The sequence below is a fragment of the Didymosphaeria variabile genome (assembly GCF_027946475.1).
Source record: "Didymosphaeria variabile strain IMI 356815 chromosome Unknown scaffold_1, whole genome shotgun sequence".
NCBI lineage: Eukaryota > Fungi > Ascomycota > Dothideomycetes > Pleosporales > Didymosphaeriaceae > Didymosphaeria > Didymosphaeria variabile.
Window position 1 is genome coordinate 2,446,689 of NW_026611620.1, and position 22,577 is coordinate 2,469,265.

The following is a 22,577-nucleotide window of genomic DNA, read 5'->3' on the forward strand; positions in this document are numbered from 1 at the left end:
GAATCTTCTGATATTTGCTTGCTAGTAAGCATGGTTTCCGGCGTTCCGAAGTTCACGAGCTTCAGGCCGAAGTCAAAGGATGCTGCGAGCCTTGAGAAAGAACCGACAGAACCAGAACATCGGGAGCGATCGGCGAGATCTCCTAACGAGAGAAGCTCCAGCGAGTCGAAGAAACCATCGCGAAAAAGGGATTCAGAGAGAGGGCAAAGACCAGAGAAAACAATATTACAGGAAAGGACTCCAGAAACGAGCACATTGCGGCAGAAGAACCCGCGACGCGCGGAGTCGACATCGCTCAACGGCCCCTCCAAATCATATTTTAGCGACAGACGAGGCGATCGCGACATCGTAAGATACGGCAGCCTTAATCGACATGATGTACCGGACTATCGACGCTTTGGCTGCGGATACGTGCTCGGTCTTGCTTTAGACTGGAAGATAGACCGCAACCTATCCACAGAGAAAGCCATAGTTCTCACCACTCTAAATGGACGTCGCAAGGAAAGATTACTAACGAACAAGCATGCTGTTCGGGAGCGGACCAAGGCGATACGTTTCGTCAGAAGATCGAAAGAGAACGATGTAGCCGATCACGATCGCGATTTCATCGCACTTTCGACGACACGGAAACGAAAGCGTGGCGAACACGAGTCCGACGGTGGTGCGGACGGGGATCTTGATTATCGCGGTATACAAGATACGAATACTAGTGAGCCGGCAGATTCAGATGCAGAATATGAACATGAATCTGTTGTGAACGCTGTGAACGCTGACGTGACTGCACGAAACTCGGTCTTGGTGCGCAGGACGAAAGATCACCCAGAAGATCTACAGGCCTGGATCGAGCTTATCGAATACCAAGAAGACATGATGAAGATGGAGCGGTCATCAACCGAGCTGTGCACCACAGACAAAATGCATCTTGCCGAGATTCGAGTTTCTATCTACGAGCAGGCACTAAAAAATGCCAACAGCGATGAGCATGGTCAGGTCAAGCTATATTGTGGTATGATGACCGAGGCCGCTAGAGCTTGGCATGAAGAACAAATGGCGCGCAAATGGGCTGAGGTCCTCGCGAAACTTCCGTTCAGCGCCGAGCTTTGGCTGAAGTATTTGGACTGGCTAGAATCGAGTTTTATCAGTTTCAGGTACGAAGCATGTATAACCACGTTTCAACAATGCTTGAAAACGATGCAAATGAGCACGACAGCCATCGACCCAGATCTAAGTCTCTACATTTTTTGTCGCCTTACCTCTCTCATACATCAAGCCGGTTATCAAGAAATTGCGCTGGCTATATGGCAAGCTCTGCTTGAATATCATGCATTGGCCCCTACGGATCCGCCACGGTCCTTGCAGACGTTTGAAGAATTTTGGGAGAGTGAGGCACCTCGCATTGGAGAGGACAATGCGAAGGGTTGGCGAAACTCCAACATGGATGACAACTCTTTTCTCGAGGCAGATATCGTTCAGCTCATCAAACCGGATACCGTGGACGCCATTTGGGATGATTTCCGGAAGCGAGAGGTAGACCACATCTCGAAGCTACAAAATCCAGGTCGTACGATTGATGAGCTGGGTAAAGACGACCCCTTCCACATGGTTCTCTTTTCAGATATCGAAGTGTATCTGAAGCTTCTTCCACGGTCTTGCGGGCAAATCGCCATGATTTCCGCGTTTCTGCAATTCTGTGATCTACCTCCCCTTGAAAGCAACGGCTCGTATGTTGACAGATATACCTTGGATCCTTTTCTGCGGACAGGATGGAACGAAGCTCCTCAAGAAGACCCGATTGGTTTTACCGGCCTCATTACAAAATACACAAAATGTCCAATACAGAAGTTTCAGTCGACTCCACAGCTACTTTTTTACCAGGGTTTCCCTGAGACGCCCAGAATCGTCGATGTTGGATTCGTACGCAAGGCATTAAAACTGCTTGTTGGTGAGGTACTGGATGGAGACTCCATCGGGGAATATCTGCTCGCACTTGAATCTCAGTACTTTCCTACTGAATCTTTCAAAACCGCCAAAGAGCTATTGAAAGCACGTCCTACAAGCTTACGTCTTTACAATGCTTATGGGCTAGTGGAATCACGCCGAAATTGTTTCGAAAGGGCAGACCACGTATTCAGTGCTGCACTCTCAACGCAGAATGGAGACTCGGCTTTCTCGACAAGCGGCAGCCTTGAAATTTTCTATAGCTGGGTTTGGGAAGCTTTACGACGAAGCGACGGGGAGGAAGCGCTTTGGCGTCTAGTATCTCCTACAGGCAAGATCGAAAAGGTGTCTGGTGCTGAAGGTGCCCCGAACCAAGCTGCTCTTCTTCGGGCCCAAAGAACTTTAAACGACACCTGCGAGCGAGCGCTGCTGGCTAGCCACTTCTCAAGAGCCGCCATGGCGACATCGCTCATCGCTATCCTAACGTATTTTTCGAGTAACGAGAAGCCGGAGGCAGCACTATTAAGCTTTTCGCGGCTTTCCACTTGGCTTTCACGCCACAACATGTCACAAAGCTCAGCAGCGGAGATTCACGCTCAATACGTTGCACAATTTCTGATATTGCACACCGAACGCGCACGTATTGTCAAACCTGCACTCCTACGCGAAACTTTAGAGCCTCTCATTGCGAAATTCCCAGACAATACGATCCTCTTATCACTTTATGCCGCTAACGAAGCACGGTTTGCCATCGATGACCGTGTTAGGTCCATAATGCACCAACGCTCTCAAGACAAGGACCGCACGATCGTAAGCTGGACGTTCGCAATCCATCATGAAACCCTGCGAGGGGAGATCGCCGGTTCAACATCGCATTCCATCCGCGCTCTCATCGGGAAAGCGGAAGAAGACATCGGTGCGCATTGCCCAGCTTTGTGGAAGCAGCATGTTCTATTCGAAATTGCAGAGGCACGGAAAGAGCATAAAAAATTATCCCGGATAAGGCCGCGCAAGGATGGAAAGAGATCCAAGGAGGAGATCAGAGTAGGAGAGGCACATAAGAGGGTCAAGGACACCTTCTTTCGAGGTTTAACGCACCTGCCTTGGTGCAAAGACTACATGATGATGGCATTTACACACTTGGGAGAGGAGTTTCTGGGACAGGAAGATCTAAGGAAGGTGTACAATGTTATGGTGGAGAAGGAGCTACGGGTATACGTCGAAATCGAAGAGCCTGGTGCCTGAGCGTTTGATGAGAGGACTGGGCTTGGGCTCACCCGGCCTTAGAAAATTCCATTTGGGAGACGAACGCTTATGACCCAATACCGCACCTGCCTATTTTGCGGTTGAAAGCTCGCAAGTGGCTGTTTATAAACTCGTCAACCTCGTGTATCCCCTGGAAAACTTGAGCAACTTCTCACAGTCCACCACGCTCGAATGGATTCTGCTGCAGCCTTCTGCACGCTACTCTACATTGATATTGCAGATTGGCTAAGGCCCTGGTTCAGATGGGTATTGCTTGGTGTGATAGTTTCTTCACATATTTCAGCTTCGGTTTAGGGCTCAATACTACGCCAACAAGATTTCATCTTGAGGTTACACAGCTCAGCTGCAGTCTGACAATTTATATTGATTGTGGAGAAGTATAGCATCAAGACCTACTCCAAAACACAAATTCTCGCGTCTCTCGCGTTCATGGTCTCTTGTGGAAAATGCACTGTGAACTCCGTGGATCAAATGTGGTAAAGAACTATCCGATTTATGCCGCTGACGCCAAAGTACCCAACAATCCGTCTGCATCCCACTCGAGAAGCGCGCATGCACCTACATCGGCTGCACATGCTTGAAGGGCATCAAGGCTGGCGTATACTGTGGCGACTGTTACGACCTTAAAGACGACAACTACAGGGTCGTACAAACCAAAGGAACTAGCACACACTTCGCCACACACGCTTTCAAGTGTCTCATTAAGCGAATGGTGTGACTACAGAGTCGCGAGTGATTGCGGAAATACCAGTGCAAGGTGTGTGAGCCCCCTACTTGGTGTAATTCGGAAAAATTCATTGGGTACAGACCGTTGCGGAATTATGAGATCACATTTTGTTCGTCACGAAGGTGATAGAAGAGAATTGTAGAGCAGAGGCAAGGAATTCCAAGTATGCTATATAATGGACACTGTCAGTGTAAGACTCGTAACAGCAACACATCATTACATCGTGCTATGTATCACAACTTCAATACGAGCTCGTCTCCACCTGAACCCCAGCAATCTTTCAACCTTCCGGTACTAAGCTTCTTAATCAAAGTGGTGATTACGAGACATTGCAGAAGTTGCGAGGGGCCAGAGTACAAGAGAAGAAAACGACTGCACTTGAAAATGCACAATTCAGCGGAGGCTCGATTCGCTCATGGTCATCGGGTCAAAGGAGGTAAATGACATGAGATCTGAACAGTGTTATAAAGCCGGTTGATATTCCTGAGGTGGGCAAGGATTCGATCTGAAACAGTTGTCGGTCCCCCTTTTTGACGTGGCCAAAACAATCAACATCTCCGTCAGATGCGTGCAGTCAACCCATCGCGTATCCGAGGAGTCCCGCGGTAGACTACATTGGAAGACCATGCAGCCCGAGTGTGAGGGCCATCGAGCCCTCAATATCATCGGTACGATCTTTCAATTCATCCACATCCCAATTTACCCACACAAACTTTCCCTTAAGAAAGTGGGCTTCACGAGATGCAAGCCAGACGAGAAAATGAGCAGGAAGATCGACTGCCAAAGATAGTTAATTAAATGTAGCAAAGATAGGAGAACTCAACATGGACTTGTGGAGAAGGGCAGAAGTAAAAACGGGAGACGAGGAAAGGAACGAGATCCTGCTTACCATCATCGACTCCTACACCATCATGCTCTGTGCCGGCATTGAGTTCGGTATTCACGACCCCAGGGTGAACATTGACAACGTGTAAGTTCGGATTCTCGGCCTGAAAGTAGTCGAACATCTTGACGTTTGCAATTTTGGTTGCAGCGTAGGCCCAGCAACGAGGCATTAGACTGATATGTGCAATACACGAGGAGATATTGAAAACCTTGGCTTCGGGGGCCAGGAGGGGCAACATCGCCTGGACGGTGTTGAAGGCACCATCCATGTTGAGGTCCAAGCCTCTGCGGTACCTATAGCGCGGGTACAAAGTCAGTGTGAGTCAAGACAGGGTGGACGAATACCTTATGTATGTCTCAGCCTAGCGAGAAAGAAATCTTTCTTTTGCCAGAAAGACACATCCACTTAGCACCCTATGATTTGCTTACAGGTCGTAGTCGTAGTCTGCAACGAACCCCTGGGTTTGTAGGATGCCAGCGTTGTGTATGAAGATATCAATCCGGACTTCGCCAGCCTTTTTGATAGCACTGACAAAGGCAGCTTCCACGGCGGCACGCTGGCTCAAGTCCACGCCCTCAAATATGACGGTTGTTGTCCCATTGGGGTTTGCTTCGGTGATCTCTTTAGCGGCCGACCTCAGTTTGTCGATACGGCGGCCGAAGATGGCGATGATTTTGGCACCGGCCTGTGCAAAGGCGATTGCGGTGGCGAACCCTATGCCAGTGCCACCACCCGTGATAAATACGACACTGCCGGCGATCCGCAGCTCCGGGCGGAAGGGCGAGATTTGGGGATAAGGCTTGTTGTGCCATGTCTTGGTGAACGACTTGAAGAATTTGTCTCCAGGATAAAGTTCGGTGTTACTGACCGTCATTTTGTTGGTTCAAGTGGGCAATTTCTTATGGACAGGGATGCATGTAAGGGGTCGTTCGCAAGTGGAAAAATCGGCCAAGGCGCGTAGAAAAACGGGTCCTTGCACAGCTTGTTGGATCATGAGACTCTTTTTTCAGGGCTGGCTCTGACAGCTTATATAGACATCTTGAACGTAAGCAGGCCGAGACGTCGATTCCGCGGAAGGCACGATTACAAATGGCACGTTACGAATGGCTCAGAAGGAATCCAGAAATAAGACATGAGCTCGGGCTGAACAGCTTCGGAAGGCCTTCCGCGGAACACCATCCCATGTTCGAAAGAACAATGAAACTTAAAGTAATGGCCCGTAGCTCTCATTTCATATAATTTGTTGACTGTTTCAACCCTACAGTTAATCACTTCCATACGGTCTGCGTGTGAATGCCGCACTTTGGAGCCCCTCTCATGCCCAATCGTTTATGATGTACGTTAGGGAGTAACGAGATACGCGGAGAAATCGAGGTCGTTGGCCATCAAAGTGGCTTCGGCGCGTCTCTGCTGACAGTCACGGTGCAACTTAACGCAGGTGTCGCGGAACGAGCGGATCACTTCATTTTGGGTTTCCTCCAGGACTTTATCAAGCAGCCGCAGACCATCATCAACCAGTCGGTTGTCTAAGGCTAGATTGTCGTGTTGAGGCCTTTGCATGCCATTGAAAGTCAACACCATCATGGCTGTCATGTGGGAGCAGCCTGTCGTCCTATCACTGGAGATTAGCGTCATCGAGCGGCAATCGGTATGAAGCATACAAACAATATACACAACGATAATCTGTCCTAGCAATACTGGTGTGAAACTTACCAAAAGTTCCATCGGTTCTGTACAGGCAAAGCCCCAATCAAAACCGCCAGATGTCGCGCCTGATCCACTGTGGCCTCCCACTGGAATGGCAGTACTGGCGTAATGCCTTCCGTCGCATACTTCCATATACTACTCATCCACAGGGTGTTCCAAACGTTCGCTTGATTCAAAAGAGTTGTACACGCCAGGCTGGTCGAGTGCAATACTGCAAGGAACTGGAGCATGGTGGGAGATATCGTTTTCGGGGCCATTGGGGCATCGAATTCAAGCGGTATAGATGCCTTCCACGTCTCTAGAGCACGAAAAATGCTCTTCAGCGCTTGTGATCTCTCCTCAGCGCTGCGATTTCTTGATCGCGTGGAGTAGAGATAGTCATACACGCCACCTTCAATGACAGCCAGTTGAATGCGAGTCACGAAGTAGTTCATCTCTACGTTTCCGTCCGCGGTAGTGAAAACGCCAGGATCGATGCCGATGTCAGCAACACCCACTTTCTTAATTTGGTATTCAGCAATTCCAGGGCTGGGTAGGTCGAGGTCGACATCGTCGTCAAGCTGGATTGACGGCTGTTTTGAGCGCATGCTAAGGTCTTTGTCGAGTATATACGCCATCCAGAAGACGCAGGCGCGCTGTCGAGCGTCGACGGCGTCTAGACATGCAGAGGCGGTGCGGTCATGCAGGCCAATTTTATGGGCAAGACGTATCGTTGTAGCAATCAAGACCAGCGAGTGTGTAAGGTCTGGCGAGGCTTGAAGTAAAAACACCATGCCCACAAGAACCTGTATGTTGAGCAAATGGGTATCTCCCAGCACAACGGCTGAGAGCACTGAATCCGCTTTGTTAAGATATTCGACCGAGAGGTTGGTATTGCGACTGCCCACCAAGTCGCTTCGGTATGCGAGAGCCAGCACCACGTTGATCGCTGCCCATACTACCGGATCCCGCTGCGGCAACCGAACTTTGTAAAAATGGTGAATTAGATAAAGAAGAGAGTTGGCATGGAACAGCGGTAGTGCCGTGTTGAAGGTGTGCAGGAAGACTTTGACGATAGGTAGGACATCCTCTAAAGGAGGGAGAGACATCAACACAGGGCTGTCGTTAACGAAGTCTGTATCTCCATGGTCGCTAGTAGCTAAGGCTGAGAGTGATGTGCTGTCGATCGGCGTCGCTTCTTGCTGCTGCAATTGGCTCTGAAGTCGAGCCCCGTGGTGTTCAGCGGCTTTCACACGCTCATTAAGTTGCTCAATCACAGTTTCTAGGTGCCGCAATCGGTTTTGCGTATGACCGGTAGTATCGTCGATGCCGACGGGATCCTGTCGCTTCTTCGGTCGAGACTTGCGACTCGGCGCCGAATAGGTACAGTCGACCAAATACGTAGTACAGTGTGAGCAAACAGGCTTCGCTCTGTCGCACTTGATTTTCCGTTGATAACAAAAGTCACAGGACTTTGCATTCAAATCTTAGCCAAAGGACCACGATGAATCGTCGGCAAAGTTTTATAAAAAAAAAAAAAGGAGCGCTCATACCTGTCTGGGAGTCTTTGATTCATCCATCATGAATCGGAGAGCATTGGCTAAACTGAGCGACACGGACTAAGTGCCTGCTGGACAGTAAAGATAGTAACTGCTTCTCGGATCCCAAGAATTAGGTATTGAAGCCTCCGCGGAAGCCCATCGGATAATGTCGCTGACAAATGACCTCTAGGGCTTAAACAGGCGTTGAACGTACGCGCCATGGCGTAAACCCCGAGGCAGAAGACTGACGCATAGGCAGATCACGAAGGGTATTAGGGCGATGCCAGCAAGAACAAAAGTGTCAGGACGCAATTGCAGACGTACACCACAAGGCCCGTTGGACGTCACGAGGCGCGCGTTACGGCTAGCGTCTCCCTAAAACAAACCGATCAAAGCGAGACTGCACACACAAGCACCACACAGTGAGGAACGCGACAAAGTAATAATTCAGAACCAAGGCAACGCGACATATTTACACTAGCTCAGGCTATCTAGCTACCATCTTCCCATTACCAAAACAACGCCAACGCTGCTTCATGCTCATACACTAAACCTGGTAGCTAAGAAGTATAACACAAGAAGCGAAGTTTTTGAAAACGACAGACAAGACAAGAAAACGACGATATGGTATGGATAGGATAGATAGGAGTAATGATACGGGAGGGCGACACTATGAGTGACGCACATGCAAATGCAGGGCTAGAAATGCAGAATAGAAATGCAGAATCAGACAACCAAAAAGGACACATACGCTTCGATGCTTCGGGGAATGCGATGGGGATGGTTTTTTTAGTAGGAGAACGCTTCCTCAATGTAGTCCACGCATCCCTCTGTTGTAAGCGGCCTCACTGACGCCCTGACAGTGTCAGATAATCCACCGCTCCCACAGCAGGTTACGGCCATCGCGCCCTCGCGATGCGCCATCTCCTCTGCAATAAGTGTCTTCCAATTCGGCCGCCCGGCGTACAGCTTCACGCTCTCTGAGCTGCCCTGCTCGATGCGGCCCTTGGGCTTCGTGATGAAAAGCTTGATGCGCAGGTGCTTCTTGCGGCTGGGCATGCGCAGAATCTCGTCCATCCATGGGCGAATCCACTCTAAGCTCTCGGAATCGGGTATTGACCAGACGAGCAGGATGCGGCGCGTAGCGGTGGTACCGGCGTGTGCGCCAGCAAGGAGGTGCTTGATGTACATGACCTGGTGCGTGATGCCGACACCGCCGGCAACCAAGAGACACGTGCCGTAGGAGTCAAGGCTGTGGTGTCCGCCATAGGGGCCCTCGATGAAACCCCATGCGTCGAAAGATTTGTTGGGCTGTTCGCAGGCTTTCTCGTAAATTGTGCGGGTGAAACCTGTACGAGCGCGGCAGATCAAGCTGATCTGCTTTGTGCGTTGGAGGGTGTGGGGTGAGTTGGGGGGAGATACCGCCCTCGAGCTGCGAGAGAGAGCGTTCCTTGTGCTCTTTAGACGAGGGAGACGGTGGGTATGCCCAGGCAACGGAGAAGGGATGCGAGTGAGGTCCCATGAGTCTGGGAATGTATAGGTGAACGTTGCAGCCAGGTTTAGGGGTCCACTCGCGTGCGAGCTTGATGGTAACACGACAAGCCTCTCCGGGCATGGCCTCAACGTGGACCCGGCATCCCTTCTGTCCGAAGTTGTAGTAGATGGCCCAGGTAAGACGAGCTACCCACTCAAAGATGTAGAAAGCGAAAATGATGTACATCCACGGAATTTGGGGAAGACCGTGCCTGGCAAGATGCTCCCAGAGACCGATAAAGGATATAAGGACCATGACGCGATGAATGCCCAAAAACGTCTCGTAGAAGGCGTGTCGGAAGGGCGACCAGGCTTGGATGCCGAGGAATACGAAAGCGCAGGTTGCCACCATTCCATAGCCGTAGGAAGCTTCTTCGCGGAGACCGGCGGCAACGGCGGCAACGCCCTGGCCTTGTAGCGTGTTGTGCAGCCAGCACGCAGTGTGTACAATCGCCTCGAAGATGGTGATGCGGGCGGCCCAACGATGGAACAGATTGAAGTCATCGTACGAAACCTGAAGGATGGAGATGAGGGGGGTTGTTGCGGAGGGCGAAGAGGACGGTTGGAATGAGGTTGAGTGCTGCGAGGGTTCCCGAACGACCTCGAAGTGCAGCAACAACAGACATGCGCTCCTTGCTCCAGTCTAAGCAAAGGGACCAAGCGACGTTCAAGGCGGCATAGATGACAATCAGAGCAAAGTGCCAGCGTCCTGGAAGGGTGCCGTTGTCGATCGCGGAGGAGATTTGAAAGGTCGCATTGTGCTTTTTCTTGTGTAGTGGCGCCATGAGGACATGACGGTTAAGCCATGGCCACCATCCTGACCTGTTCAATTTCCAGTACTCTTGTCTTTCAGGGTTGCTCATGACAGTCAAGTGCCGCGCATGCTTGTAGAACATGTTTGTGAATCGTAGTACTAGCAGGCCAAACGCGCAAACACCAAGGATGGTAAGGAAGGTGTGAACCCAGACAAAGTTACCCTCTTGTTCGACACCACTAAGACCCCATGAGTACGTCAGCGCCTCGTAGCCAGAGGCATCCCACCCTTCCAGGAAGTGGCGTGGTGCGAGTTTGGTGTCGTGGGTCGGGAGCTCCACCCTCCGGGGGTAGAGGTGGGGGGACATGTGTATATTGTAGAGTATATCAGGAAGTAATCGTCGGCTGCACAAGGGAGTGCGCTCGTGGTTAATCTTACTGGCGAGTCTTTGTAGCCAAGAGACTTAGTTCCTACTCGAAACCAAGTCGACGTTGCGTTGAGCAGTGTTATTGCGAAGCACAGCCGGGTGCTATGGTGGAATGCCAAAAGTCTTGAAGGGGATGTTCCGCGCGTGCGTCGAGGGGTGGCCTGGCTTTATCGGTGTGGCAACGAGGAATGTACACAATGCGGAGGGGGCAAAGCTGTTGTTTCGTCACCTACAATGCATGACAATGGTATTGTCGCGAATCGTTGGAAAGCGGGAGGCGGAACAGATTTGGTGTGCACAGCGAAGTCAGCGTGAAGTGAAAGTGAAGTGAAAGTGGATTGTGCACGGCACAATGTCGGTGAAGGGCGGACGTGAATGTCGAGCTGGCTGGCAGATCGGTCGACGAGGTGCGAATGGCTGTCGAGTCTATGAATGAAAGTCGGACCGGTGTGGGCTGAGGTTGTGATGGCGAGACGGTCCAAAATGCAGGCGGCGGCGGCACGTTGTCAAAACGAGTGAACAACAGTTGGGTCGCAAGAAACGAATGTGTGAAGGCAAAATCCTCCGTGTAGCAGTGCGCACGAAGTCGAGGTGAAGCAGAGGACGAGGGCGCATAAGAGCTGGGCCCGACGGGCTGGCCGGCAGCCAATGACTCGATGGCGTGGTCCGATGGAACGAAACGCTTGAAACGGAGCTGGCCAGCCGCAGCCAACCGCATCGTTATTGCGGCTCCCAAGCCACCTGTACACATGCTTGTCAACGCCGTAGCGCAGTCCCTGGCCGTGGCGCTGCGCTGCGCTGCCGATGCCGATGCCTGTACACAGTACCTGCATGTCCTCTGTTGCTGGCCGTTTCGACGCACTTCGGACGCGGGGCCTTGCACGCCCATCTGCCACTCACCCACCCGCCTGCGCTGCGCTGCGCTGCTCTTTCCCTCGGTCGGCCGCCGCTGCCTCGCTCGACCCGTGGCGGCGCCCGCAAGGAAGGCGCCCTCCTGCACCCCCTCTCCACCAGTCCACCACGTCGCGATAACTCGTCCCATCTGAAACACCCTCGCAAATGACGTCTCCCACACTCCGGAACGGGCGTGTTAAGCGACACAAATCCCCGACTCCGATCAGCACCTCTCCCACGCTCACGCCGTGCCAAGCGCAGTACGGAACAACCAAGCCGCTGCGCTGCCTCTGCAATCTCCACCGTCGCCGCCCGCTGTGCAGTCTGAGCTGCTGAGCTAACAATTTGCCGCCTATCACGCGCTCTCGCGGCTACGACAAGCTTAAAAGAAGGCGCTTATCGCAGCCCACGGAAGAATCACAGACGCTTCCAGCCTGAGCGCCTCCAGAGCCTCACCGCCAGCACCCAACCGAGATATCTGGCCCATCTCGCATCTTAGTCTCGCGACTCATCGTGCCTTAGCTATGTGCACCTGCAGCGCCTATCTGACGACGCTCACCTCTGCCTGCTTCGGGCTACGCACCTGCAATGGCCAATATCGCGCCATCGTCGTAATCGTCTCAACTTTCGGATCGTTTGCCTGAAGAAACAAAGTCAAACCCTCTGGGCTCAAGAGACAGACGATCCTGGCAATCATGAGCAAACGGACACCAGCCTTACGCTAGGCGCCGAGCCCCACGATCAATACACAATATCATGCGCACGCCGAACGTCCCCACACTTCCGAGGACAACCCAACCCCAGCGCATCGGACCAACTTGAGACTCTCAGTCCATTATCACGCTCTTCTATGTACATCGCGTACTTCGCTCCGTCGTTGCCATTAGGCGCTCAACTCCACAGCCTTGCATCTGTCTCCGCGCCTTAGGCGACTGCTTTCTCATTACCTATCAAGACTCCGCAGGTCACTATCGTTTCAGACGTCCGATTCCGGATCCCTGCCTGTCTAATCTGACTTCACGATGTATTCTGACACGTGCGAACCACACCACCTGGGCACATGGATTTGTGACCCGCATAGAACATACTGTAATATCCACCACACCCCTCTCCCGTCTTGTCTATCTCGTCAGGGCTAGCTCCAACACCTCGGCTCCCACTCACCAAAAACATTCCAGCAATCAATACATCTGAAACGCTCGCTGTTCTCGGCATGAACGCATGAACCCGAGAGGTTCTAAAAGCCCCCACTATCTTCGTTTATCCTCCCACGTTGAATTGCTTGATTTCGAAACGACGCCATGGGACCTCCCGTCTGAACTGCGCTAATCATCCTGATAACCGGTGCATCAGAACCTCCGCTGATGCTTGCGCACACGCGTTTGACGAATGAGTGGTGCTCTAGATCCGAGAAACATGACGACTGCATCTCGAGACTCGTATCTCGAAGAGGCGCGCATGCGCATGTTTGCCCCTCTTATGCGCAAGGTGCATATTCTAGAACACAAGCACGAGCACGATCCGTCTACTCTATCGGATATGAGCCCTATCTGTGAGATATGATTTACGACAGGGTCCGGTGGCACCGCGATACTTCTAGAACCTATCAACGCCACGCTCGTTGATGAGCGTCTTGCACTTGGTTACACGTGCGCCCATCTCGCATAGGAAACGTCTGAGAAGGTATGGTTTTTCATTCGTACCCCCTTCACTTACGCGCCGGACGCGGCCTCACTCGTCGATACTGACACACGTGCTCTCTCTAACCTTCTCACAACCGTCAAGAGTGCATGTTCCCGTGTAGACCATTCCAAACGCTTTTCGCTATGTCGTAATTATCATGTGAAAACCATGCCATGGACATGATATCATGCATTTATCATCCAATATACAAAACTTAGTTCAACCTCCCTATAGAATCGGGCCCTGTGCCCGCGAAATTCATCATCATAGCTGCTTCCTGCTTCCACTCGGTCTCCGCCTCGCTATCCGTAGAGTCGCGACTCGCATTCGCGACTCTCAAGCCGCCTCTCTGCTGCTGCGGCTCCTCCTGCTCTCCTGCGCCCAGTGGCCAATTCGAATTACCGTCGTCAACGCTGTGGTACTGCTGTGGTAGGTACGCTTGCTGCTGGTGCTGCCCAGACTGGTAATTCATATACGGTTTGTTCCCATACGGAGGCTGCGGAGCTTGTTCAGATGGCGGCCCCGGACGCAGGACGCTCGGAAGAGGCGCTGTAGAAAGCCCCGAGGCACCATACTGCGTGTGATTTGCATCGAAACCTGCCCCGTACGGCTCACTCGGCGAGTCGAAGACACCCGCCGCGTCGACGGGCGAATAGTGCTTTCCAGTACCATCGTCTAGGAGGCGTGGCAGAAACTCTGGAATCTTCTGCTCGGTTGGCGTGAAATCGTCGGCGCGCATCTCCTTGTTGCTGCCTGTGCCGAGCTCGGGAATGCTTTCGGTATACCGCTCTCCAGGCAACTCGGAGACACCCTGTGGTAGAGGAGCACCGAAGCTCATGTGTCGTTGTTGCTGTTGCGATGGCAATTCCTGGACCATGCTGCCGCCCGTCTGCAGTTGTAAGCTGTTCATTGCAGCCGTCATGCCTAACGTACTGCTTGCGCGCATGCTGCCTTTCACACTGCCCGGACCGCCGCTGGTGCTGTTTCGGAAAGTGCTGGTGCTGGGACGGCCCTGGGGCTCTGCACTCTCGTAAATGTTGTCCATACCGCCGTCGCGGATGCTGTATTGCGCGATGGTGCGCATTTTGCGCGTGACCCAACCCGCAAGGATCTTGCCTCTCTGTTTCTCACCGAGGCGCGAGCGGTGGAAGTCGCCTTTGATGACAAAGGCAACGATATCGATGACCAGCTGGTGTTCGTTGAGGATGGCATTGACGATGACAGGCACCATGGAGGCGAGGAAGTTGCGACGGAAGATTTCGACGACTACTACGACGAGACCGCCGGCTTGGAATACGGCACTGTGGTTGCATCGTCAGCATGTGTGCGTAGTAGGGTTATTGATAAGGGTAGCACTTACCAGCCTCCAGGCACGATATTCCGGTGGCACCGCTCCACGGACGACTCGATGTCCATCGAGAAATGATTCAACCCATTGACCTCAAAAGTGTCCCCGATACCGCCAAGCACAAACAAAACTTGCATGTCGACCGGAGCGCCACCAGGTCCGATGGGGCGCGTGACGTTATGTAAGAACCCCAAATCGCCCGTCCGAACATATCTTACATTGGGATCGCCGTCCAATGTTCTACCGTTGAATCTCTCAGCATCAAGCCTTTCCTTGGACCCATAGAAGCTATGCGCGTTCGCCTCCGACTGCACCCAGATCTCGCCGTACTCGCCAACGAGTGACAGCGTGTTGGTCTCTGGGTTAACGATGGAAATCTGTGTGCTGACCGGGACCATGCCTGAATCTTGCACGAACAGAGCGTGCGGTTCTGTGTCTGGGTCAACAGGCATGATAAGACCACGGCGTAGTGCGTTCAGTTCAAGGTGCAATTCGATGGGTTCGATGCACATGTATGAGCGGGACGCGATCATCGGGTTGAGGACGTGCGAGTAGACTGTGTTAATGGCTGTTCTGTCGAGGCTTGCTGAACCGAAATGCATGCGCACACGTTGATCTGGGCGTATTAATAGGAAGCTAGACAATCGGACTGTTCACTTACAAACGTCAACGCGGGGCCGAGTGTCGGTCGCGATCATCAGGTTCTTTAGCTCGTGCATAGCCATAGACTTGCCAGCACCGTGTGCCATGGCATGGTCAAGCATTTGACTGGTTGCATACGCATCCTTGATCTTGTACCGTGAAAGCGTCTGGAAGAGAATGTTGGGGTTCTGTGCAAAGTCTACAGGTGAGACAAGGTATGTCGGGGCTGCCAAGAAGATACCCATGATGCAGGTGTGGATAAAGCCGAGTCCTATCGTACTACGGACACAACCCAGAACAGGTCGCGTGCTGGTCATTTGGCAGGTCTCTTTCTGGACTTTCCCAAGGGCCATGATAGTACTGTGCCCAAGCTGTACTGCGATTCGCCTCTGATCGGGTGTCCAGAACGTCCATATGAGCACCGGATATCCTGTCTGGACCCAAGCTGGCTTGATCGTCAATCCAAGATCGCGACAGCCACTGGATTGTTTGGTCGGTTTCGTGGTGTTGTAGATATTGGGTAGATTGACTTTGAGGATGACGGCGGACTGCTTCAAATGTTGTGATACCTGCTTGATCTTGAGCAGGTGATCCACATCTGTGTTGACAATGATGGCCTTGACTTTGAAGTCTGATATTATGTGGAGAAGTGCTGGAGCATCTTCATTTAACCGATTTTGGTCGATTGGTGCCATTGGTATCGCGATTGCGCCCAGTACGAAACAGGCGTGGATGGCGAAAACGAATTCTTCTGAATGGGTGTACATTAGAAGCACATGGTCGCCGGCTGTGATTTTGACCTTGTTTTTCAGATATACTGCAACCGCAGCGACCTTCTGGTCAAACTTCTTCCAGTTGACGCCCTTTCCTTCTTTTCCTCTACCATCGATGCTGCAGTAGGCGAGCTCCTCAGACTGCCGTGATACACGCCACTGCATCAGATCGTGAATGTTCGAGAATTGGTTTAGCGGTGTTGATGTGCGATCATCGATGACTACTTCGCGATGGTCTACGCCGGAGTACTGCTTATCCTGCAACAAAAGATAGTTCTGGCGCGCCATGGAAGCTTGTGGCGACCAGATGCCCCCGGCAGGATCATCGCCGAGTGCAATGTTCTGCACAGCTCTCTCTACGCCGAACTTAACATGAACGCAGGGCAACGAACCGTTGTCGAATTCTTTCCTGCAGAGCATGTTGCCAATCTCTCGCCTGCCATTCTTGATCACACGCGGCAATGTGTTGGGCGCCGTGATCATGACGCAATAAACACGAAGATGGTGCTCCTGATAAAGCACCTCCATGCATCGCTCAGATAAAGAATCGAGGAATGGAATATCCAATTGTCGCGGCGGGCCTCCAGGGTTTGTTGGTGCGGTTGATGCGGCTTGCGTCTCAATCAAGATAATGGGAAGGTATTCCCCGTTGACATGAGCATCAAATGCAGAACTACTTTAAGTCAGCAACGCCATGCGAGAAAGACGCAACCGCTTACCAGTCATAAATCTTTGGCACCGTCTTCATAATGCTCGTAACAAGATGCTGCACGAAGAAGTAGCGATGCTCGGCTTCAAATACTCCATGTTCGACCCACTCCACTCGCTGTCTTATGCGATCTTCGTACAATCCCAACACGAATATTTTGCCCTCCACAATGCATCCCAGCAGGCCTGTACGTAGGAACTCTAACTCTAGCAGTTGAGGGGTCGGGCTGCCCTCGACGAAGCGATATGGGCGCGCGTGGAAAATCGTTTCGGTGTGCTTCTGCAGCTGCCAGAAGCCGCCAGATAAAGATGGCGAATCTATCCAAATCTCGCCGACAGTATACGGCGAGCAGAGCAGGCTAGTTTCTGGGTCGACAACCGCGAGTGTGGCATCTGGTATAGGATACCCAAAAGCGCCCACTTTCATCGTTCCGGGTTCGTTCGCTCGTTTGCGGGCTTCTTCGCCCATCGCAACAACAACTATCTCATTCATCTTCAGTGCTTCCTTGTCTAACAGAATCTCAGTCAGCTCTGTGCGACTCTTCTTTTGGTTTGTCTTCTTCGTTATGCCTCCGCCAATCAGACTAGAGTATCCGTTGGTTGGTGTATCCTCGACCTTCTCGTCTTCATCACTCTGTTCCTCTTCCTCCATGCTCAAAGGGCAGCCCATGCGTTCTTCGCCACCTAGCCAGTCTCTTACAGATACTATCATGCCGCCGTGCTCCGGCAAGCATAGCATAGGAGCTATCAGCTCGTTAGCTCTGGGGTTCCTCATCGGTCGCAACCATCGGTCTCCTAGGATCTCATGGAACTCGGTGTCTACGGTAAGTGTATCTATCAGACACATCCTCACCGAAGCGAAGTTTGGGTCCATGTTTTTCTTGAAATTGCGCGTCGCCATGGGATCTGTCTGGTAATTGTATGCAGCGCGCTTCAACCCAGGATAGTCAGCTACCATGATGGTAGTCTTATACTTTGTGATGAGATGCGCGTACAATCCCGGTGTCTCGACTGTCTGCGCTTCCATCCATACTGTGGTGTGTCCGCCATAGACGGCGTACAGCACACCGAGAATCAGACCAGCACTTTCGCGCGGGTCCAAATAACTCAGGATGACCTCGGTGGGCGATGATCTCGGTGGGCTTGCAATAAAGTTCCCATTCTTGTCGCGCAAGCTGGTGTTGAACGTGTCTGAGCTGCCGCCCGTTGGAATAGTGGTAATGATGGCGCTGATGCACGCCATCTGATGCATGATGGTACGGTGGCTGAGCACAACTCCGCGCAAATCACCAGTCGGGGCGCGCGAGAACTCAATATACGCGACTTCGGGGACCTGAAGTGGAGGTGTCTCATCGTGTTTCTTTGGATGGTAACTTCCGAACTCGTTGGTCTTCCACCATTCGACGCCGCTTGGCCATTTCAGGCGATTCTGGCTTATGTCCCGGTGGAAGGCCTTCAGGTTGTTGTCGGTGGTAAGAGCAAGATGTGCTTGGGTTGTGGTCAGAAGAAGATTGAGTTTCTGGTAGTCATCCACGCTATTGATTGGGACTGCAACAACGCCCGCGATGAAGCATCCCATCAACGCCACGGCGAACTCGATGATTTCCGTATCCCGGTACACCAGCGCAACGCGGTCTCCACGATACAGATTGCTCTTGTCTCGTATGACCTTGGCAACCTTTTCAGCTCGGCTCGCGACTTTTTCCCATGTTATAGATGCCGTCTCTTTCCCCTTCGAATCCAGCACCCAAAACGCAGGCTGTCGCGGCTGCACGCGCCCTCGATGTCGCAACACCGCGCCAATGTTGTCGAATTTGGACATAAGAATGTTCGGGTTGTGCGGGTCGTATACGTCAAAGGGAAGGTCGCGCGGCTCGAGTGGAAGCATACTTTCGATAATGCCTCCTGGAAGATCACCCTGGGTCATCATGGGCGGTGGAATCGCAGCAGTCGGGGAGAAAGCGTCTCCAGATGAGTATCGGCTCGGTCCGCCGTACGAATCGCGGTTGTCGTCCATCTGCTGACCTGTAAAGTCGGAGAAGTAACCCTGGTGCGCATCCAGCATCGTGCTCTGCCGACTGACGCCCTCCCCTCCGGGCGAACCATAGGCGCCATCGTAGCCACCCTGAGTGTCCGGATTGAAGGCAAAGTTGGACCCGACCATGGTACCGTCGCGGGAGTACGGATACGTCTCGGGGGTTCCGGGTCGCGGGATGAAGGTCTCGCTACCGTATGACGCCCTTCTCTCTAAGGAATTAGTTCGCAGACCCAGCTGCTTCTGTTGAAAGCGTCCGACCTGGCTGGGTGGATATGCCATATATTGGGGGCTCCCCCCGTTGGTGTTGTTCCTGGGTGGAGCGCTGTAAGGCGCTTCATCCTGGGGCAGCTCGAGCGTGGGCGGCTGTGGAGGGCCTGAAAGGGCGGCGAGCGATGCGGAACGTGAGTCAGATTCCTCAGATGATGGATTGGCAAGGCGTAGCTGGCTCTGTAGCTGCTCCTGCTGCTCAGACCCGAGGTACTGCGACAAGAGGATGGTCCGTCGCTTTTCGTACCTGTCAAAGCATTAGCTCCGTCACTTTGCGACAAGAGGGGCATTGGCAGTGACAGCGGGGCCAACCGACCCTTTCTGCGTGATGTCGCCTTCCTCCAGCTCGTGGTCCAGCTCCCGCAGCTTCGCCTGCAATTCCGGGTTGTTGTCCGCCATTGTTACAATTGCTGGGGGCGGCGCAGACAGGTGGGCATCAAAGTGGCGCGCCACTACATATCAAGGCGCTATGAAGGTTGCGCGCCAGCGTGAAGCGTGGGGGTGATCGTGGAGCGAAGCGTGCGAACAGTCGATGGGCGTTGGGGCGTGGATACTGCGCGCTCATCCGCCGGCGAATAATGGCAGCCAACGCGCGATGGCTCCACGGTGCGTCGTCCAGGGACGGTGCAGGATAGCCGGCGGGTGGGTGTGACGTAGCGCTTGGCCGAGTCCTGTTCGGTGTTAGCTGCCAATCCCATGCGACACCCGTTATGCCTCGGCTGTGGGATGCGTGCTCAGCACCGAACATGTCGCGCCAAAAGATGGCATATAGCATGCTGTTCCCTCGTGCTCATCCTTCACAAACAAAAGACCATGTCGACCTTCATCCGTCCGCCGCCCATTGATCCCTCGCAGTCGGCCATTGAGAACACGCTCGAGCTCACCCAGCTGTCAGACATTGACCCCGATCTTTTTACGAACAGGCGTCCGCTATGGCATCCTCCGGGAGCTCGCGGTATCTACGGCGGAGCTGCCATTGCCCAGACGCTGAGCGCCGCGCAGAAGACGGTTGAGCCGCAATTCACCGTCCACTCCATGCACTGCTACTTTGTCCTCGCTGGCAACTCGGAGATCCCCATAATATACCACGTCGAAAGAGTCCGGTCAGGAAAGAGCTTTGCGACGAGGACGGTGCAGGCGCGACAGAGAGGCAAGGTCATCTTTACCACCACCATAAGCTTTGTGCGACAGAACAGTGCGGGTGACAAGGTGTTGAAGCATGCCGTGGAGATGCCCGACGTACCGGGCCCGATCGAAGGCAAAGACGACTTGGACTATGGCCGCGCTTCAACAGGCCCATTCCAGAGCCAGAGGATAGAGATCTTGAACAGTGCGTCTCAAGGGTCTTATTGTAACTGCGTGACTGACCAGTGACAGACGACTCACCACACCCCCACACGAAGAAGACCAGACAATGGATCAAAGCCCGCGGCACCATATCCCCTGCCGGAGGCCACGAAGCCCACCTCGCAGCTCTCGCCTACATGTCGGATAGCTACTTCATCGGCACGGTCGCCCGCGTCCACAAGCTCTGGCGGTACGCCGCAGTGCGCAAGAGCAAGACCAAGAGCAGCATAGATGAAGATGTCTTAAAGAAACTCCTGGCCATGGACGACGAAGACCTCAAGCGTGTCAAGTTCCTCCATCAGCATGAATTGGAGCGAATACGTAAATTCAAGAATGGGGAGAGCGATAAGCCCAAAGAACCGAAACAAGAGATTGGCATGATGGTCAGCTTGGACCATACCATCTATTTCCACGACCCGAGAGGGTTCCGCGCTGATGAGTGGATGTTCACCGAGATGGAGACTCCTTGGAGTGGAGATGGCAGGGGTCTTGTCTTTCAGAAGTTGTTTTCGCGGGATGGCCGACTTATTGCTACCTGTGTGCAGGAAGTAGGTGCCCACACTTTCCATGAAACAAACATGCTAACAATTTCAGGGCGTAGTTCGGTTGCGACAAGATACTGAAACCGCGAAGCCCAAGTTGTGAGTACACCTCACATCCAAGTAGTGATTCCGACGCGTTCCGCAGTATGATTTTGTACTTCAGACTTCACTTCAATACAATCCGATGCCACTATCCAAAGCTCCCCATCAGCTTATCCCCCGCACCTACACCAGTCTTTCTCCCAGCCTTAATACTCCACTTTTCCCTAATCATAACCTGCACTTCCCTCAAACACTCGTCCAACGTACGTCCTCCTGCAACTCTGCCCTCCGGCCACCCCAAATCTTCGTGGCCCGGCCAGACGGTAGCTTCCCACTGCCCTTCGCGCTTGGCAGCCTGTAGTCTAAACTCTTTGAACCCGCCCTTGTCAATGTAGTGCAGCTTTGCTTCACCTGAGATAGGTCAGCAGTGCAGCACCAATCCCAGAACCCTATCATTGGAGTTTGGATATGGGCGTTCTTACACCCAACACTATCTGTCTCGCGGATTAGCCACTGCTACGGGATCTCCCAACTCAGCGCCCTTGCTGCGCGCAGGATTGCACCAGCTTTCTGCTTGTCTGTTTGCAGAAACTGAAGGCGCTTGAGTGGCGTGCGTGTCCATGCGGTGGGATGCCAGTCTGGGATGCTGGAATTGGGATTCTGGGCTATATAACGGATGTCCCATATGAGGCGGGATGGGATGTTGACGAGGATGAGGCCGAGGATGGAGAAGGCATCGTTTCGTGGGTCACAGTTATGGATGTTTTGCGGAGGATGCTCGTGAGGAAAGAAGATGTTTGCCATATTTAGCAGGGGCACGAGGCCAAGTCATGGTGCTGCGTGGGTGAGGATAGCCGTGCTTTGTTGGCTGGGGTGGACAAAGGAGGGTTGAGGGTTGTGATGGCTGTGGCGGCTTTGGCACAATAACATGAATGGGATTGTGTGACGATCTTCCAGTTGGACGTGTAGCGGGCTGTTGCGTCAAATAGATCTTGCAGTGACGTGTAGCATGATTGAGATTAGTCCCGTCAAAGTGCGTTCTGCAATGCATGATTTGACCTGATGGGAAGGAGTTTCCTACTCAGCCGTTCGTGACAGACACTGGCATCAGAGTCTGGCACACAAACGCGCACCAACCTCGATATTCATTCATGTACCTTTTGGCATCACAGCACGGCAAATTAGTTATACTACTGCGATCGCAGGACTTGACTTCATCGAATCTTAGTCAATCCAATAAGGACTGCAACCACGATGATCGTATCAACAAACGACACTCGTATGCCATTCACATCGCTCCATCAAGGCTTGGTAGAGTAGGAACCCCACTACAGCTTCAACTGACAACTATGTAGCTGGACAAGGTAGGCCGACAGATGACCACGACGAAAGATTAATTTATCTTTTCTTCAAAGCTGCAAACCAATGTCCCAAATTTAAACATAGCTGAGAATCACTTGTGATATCAGCTGCAAGACATAGAGGACATGAAGAGAACGTAAACCGCGGATTCGCGATGTAGTTATATGCGCAAA

The 22,577-nt window shown here is 52.6% G+C and overlaps 6 protein-coding genes across 6 annotated transcripts; 2 read left to right on the forward strand and 4 right to left on the reverse strand.

Moving 5' to 3' along the window:
* Nucleotides 1-30: 30 nt before the first annotated feature.
* Nucleotides 31-3,183, forward strand: N0V89_000776 (uncharacterized protein; the record flags this gene model as incomplete). Its single annotated transcript, XM_056209596.1, has 1 exon — nt 31-3,183. One exon carries the CDS (start codon nt 31-33, stop codon nt 3,181-3,183), a length of 3,153 nt encoding a protein of 1,050 aa, XP_056076418.1.
* A 1,542-nt stretch (nt 3,184-4,725) lies between these two features.
* On the reverse strand, nt 4,726-5,691 carry N0V89_000777 (uncharacterized protein; the record flags this gene model as incomplete). The annotated part of the gene is made up of 2 exons (XM_056209597.1): nt 4,726-5,110; nt 5,246-5,691. The coding sequence occupies 2 exons, from the start codon at nt 5,689-5,691 to the stop codon at nt 4,726-4,728; spliced, it is 831 nt and encodes a 276-aa protein (XP_056076419.1).
* An 835-nt stretch (nt 5,692-6,526) lies between these two features.
* Nucleotides 6,527-8,265, reverse strand: N0V89_000778 (uncharacterized protein; the record flags this gene model as incomplete). Its single annotated transcript, XM_056209598.1, has 3 exons — nt 6,527-7,871; nt 8,124-8,130; nt 8,259-8,265. The coding sequence occupies 3 exons, from the start codon at nt 8,263-8,265 to the stop codon at nt 6,527-6,529; spliced, it is 1,359 nt and encodes a 452-aa protein (XP_056076420.1).
* A 568-nt stretch (nt 8,266-8,833) lies between these two features.
* N0V89_000779 (uncharacterized protein) lies at nt 8,834-10,698 on the reverse strand (the record flags this gene model as incomplete). The annotated part of the gene is made up of 3 exons (XM_056209599.1): nt 8,834-9,393; nt 9,467-10,209; nt 10,400-10,698. The coding sequence occupies 3 exons, from the start codon at nt 10,696-10,698 to the stop codon at nt 8,834-8,836; spliced, it is 1,602 nt and encodes a 533-aa protein (XP_056076421.1).
* A 2,851-nt stretch (nt 10,699-13,549) lies between these two features.
* Nucleotides 13,550-19,510, reverse strand: N0V89_000780 (uncharacterized protein; the record flags this gene model as incomplete). The annotated part of the gene is made up of 5 exons (XM_056209600.1): nt 13,550-14,636; nt 14,696-15,299; nt 15,345-16,771; nt 16,818-19,358; nt 19,428-19,510. 5 exons carry the CDS (start codon nt 19,508-19,510, stop codon nt 13,550-13,552), a joined length of 5,742 nt encoding a protein of 1,913 aa, XP_056076422.1.
* A 414-nt stretch (nt 19,511-19,924) lies between these two features.
* On the forward strand, nt 19,925-21,103 carry TES1 (acyl-CoA thioesterase; the record flags this gene model as incomplete). Its single annotated transcript, XM_056209601.1, has 3 exons — nt 19,925-20,441; nt 20,489-21,006; nt 21,053-21,103. 3 exons carry the CDS (start codon nt 19,925-19,927, stop codon nt 21,101-21,103), a joined length of 1,086 nt encoding a protein of 361 aa, XP_056076423.1.
* Nucleotides 21,104-22,577: the final 1,474 nt, after the last annotated feature.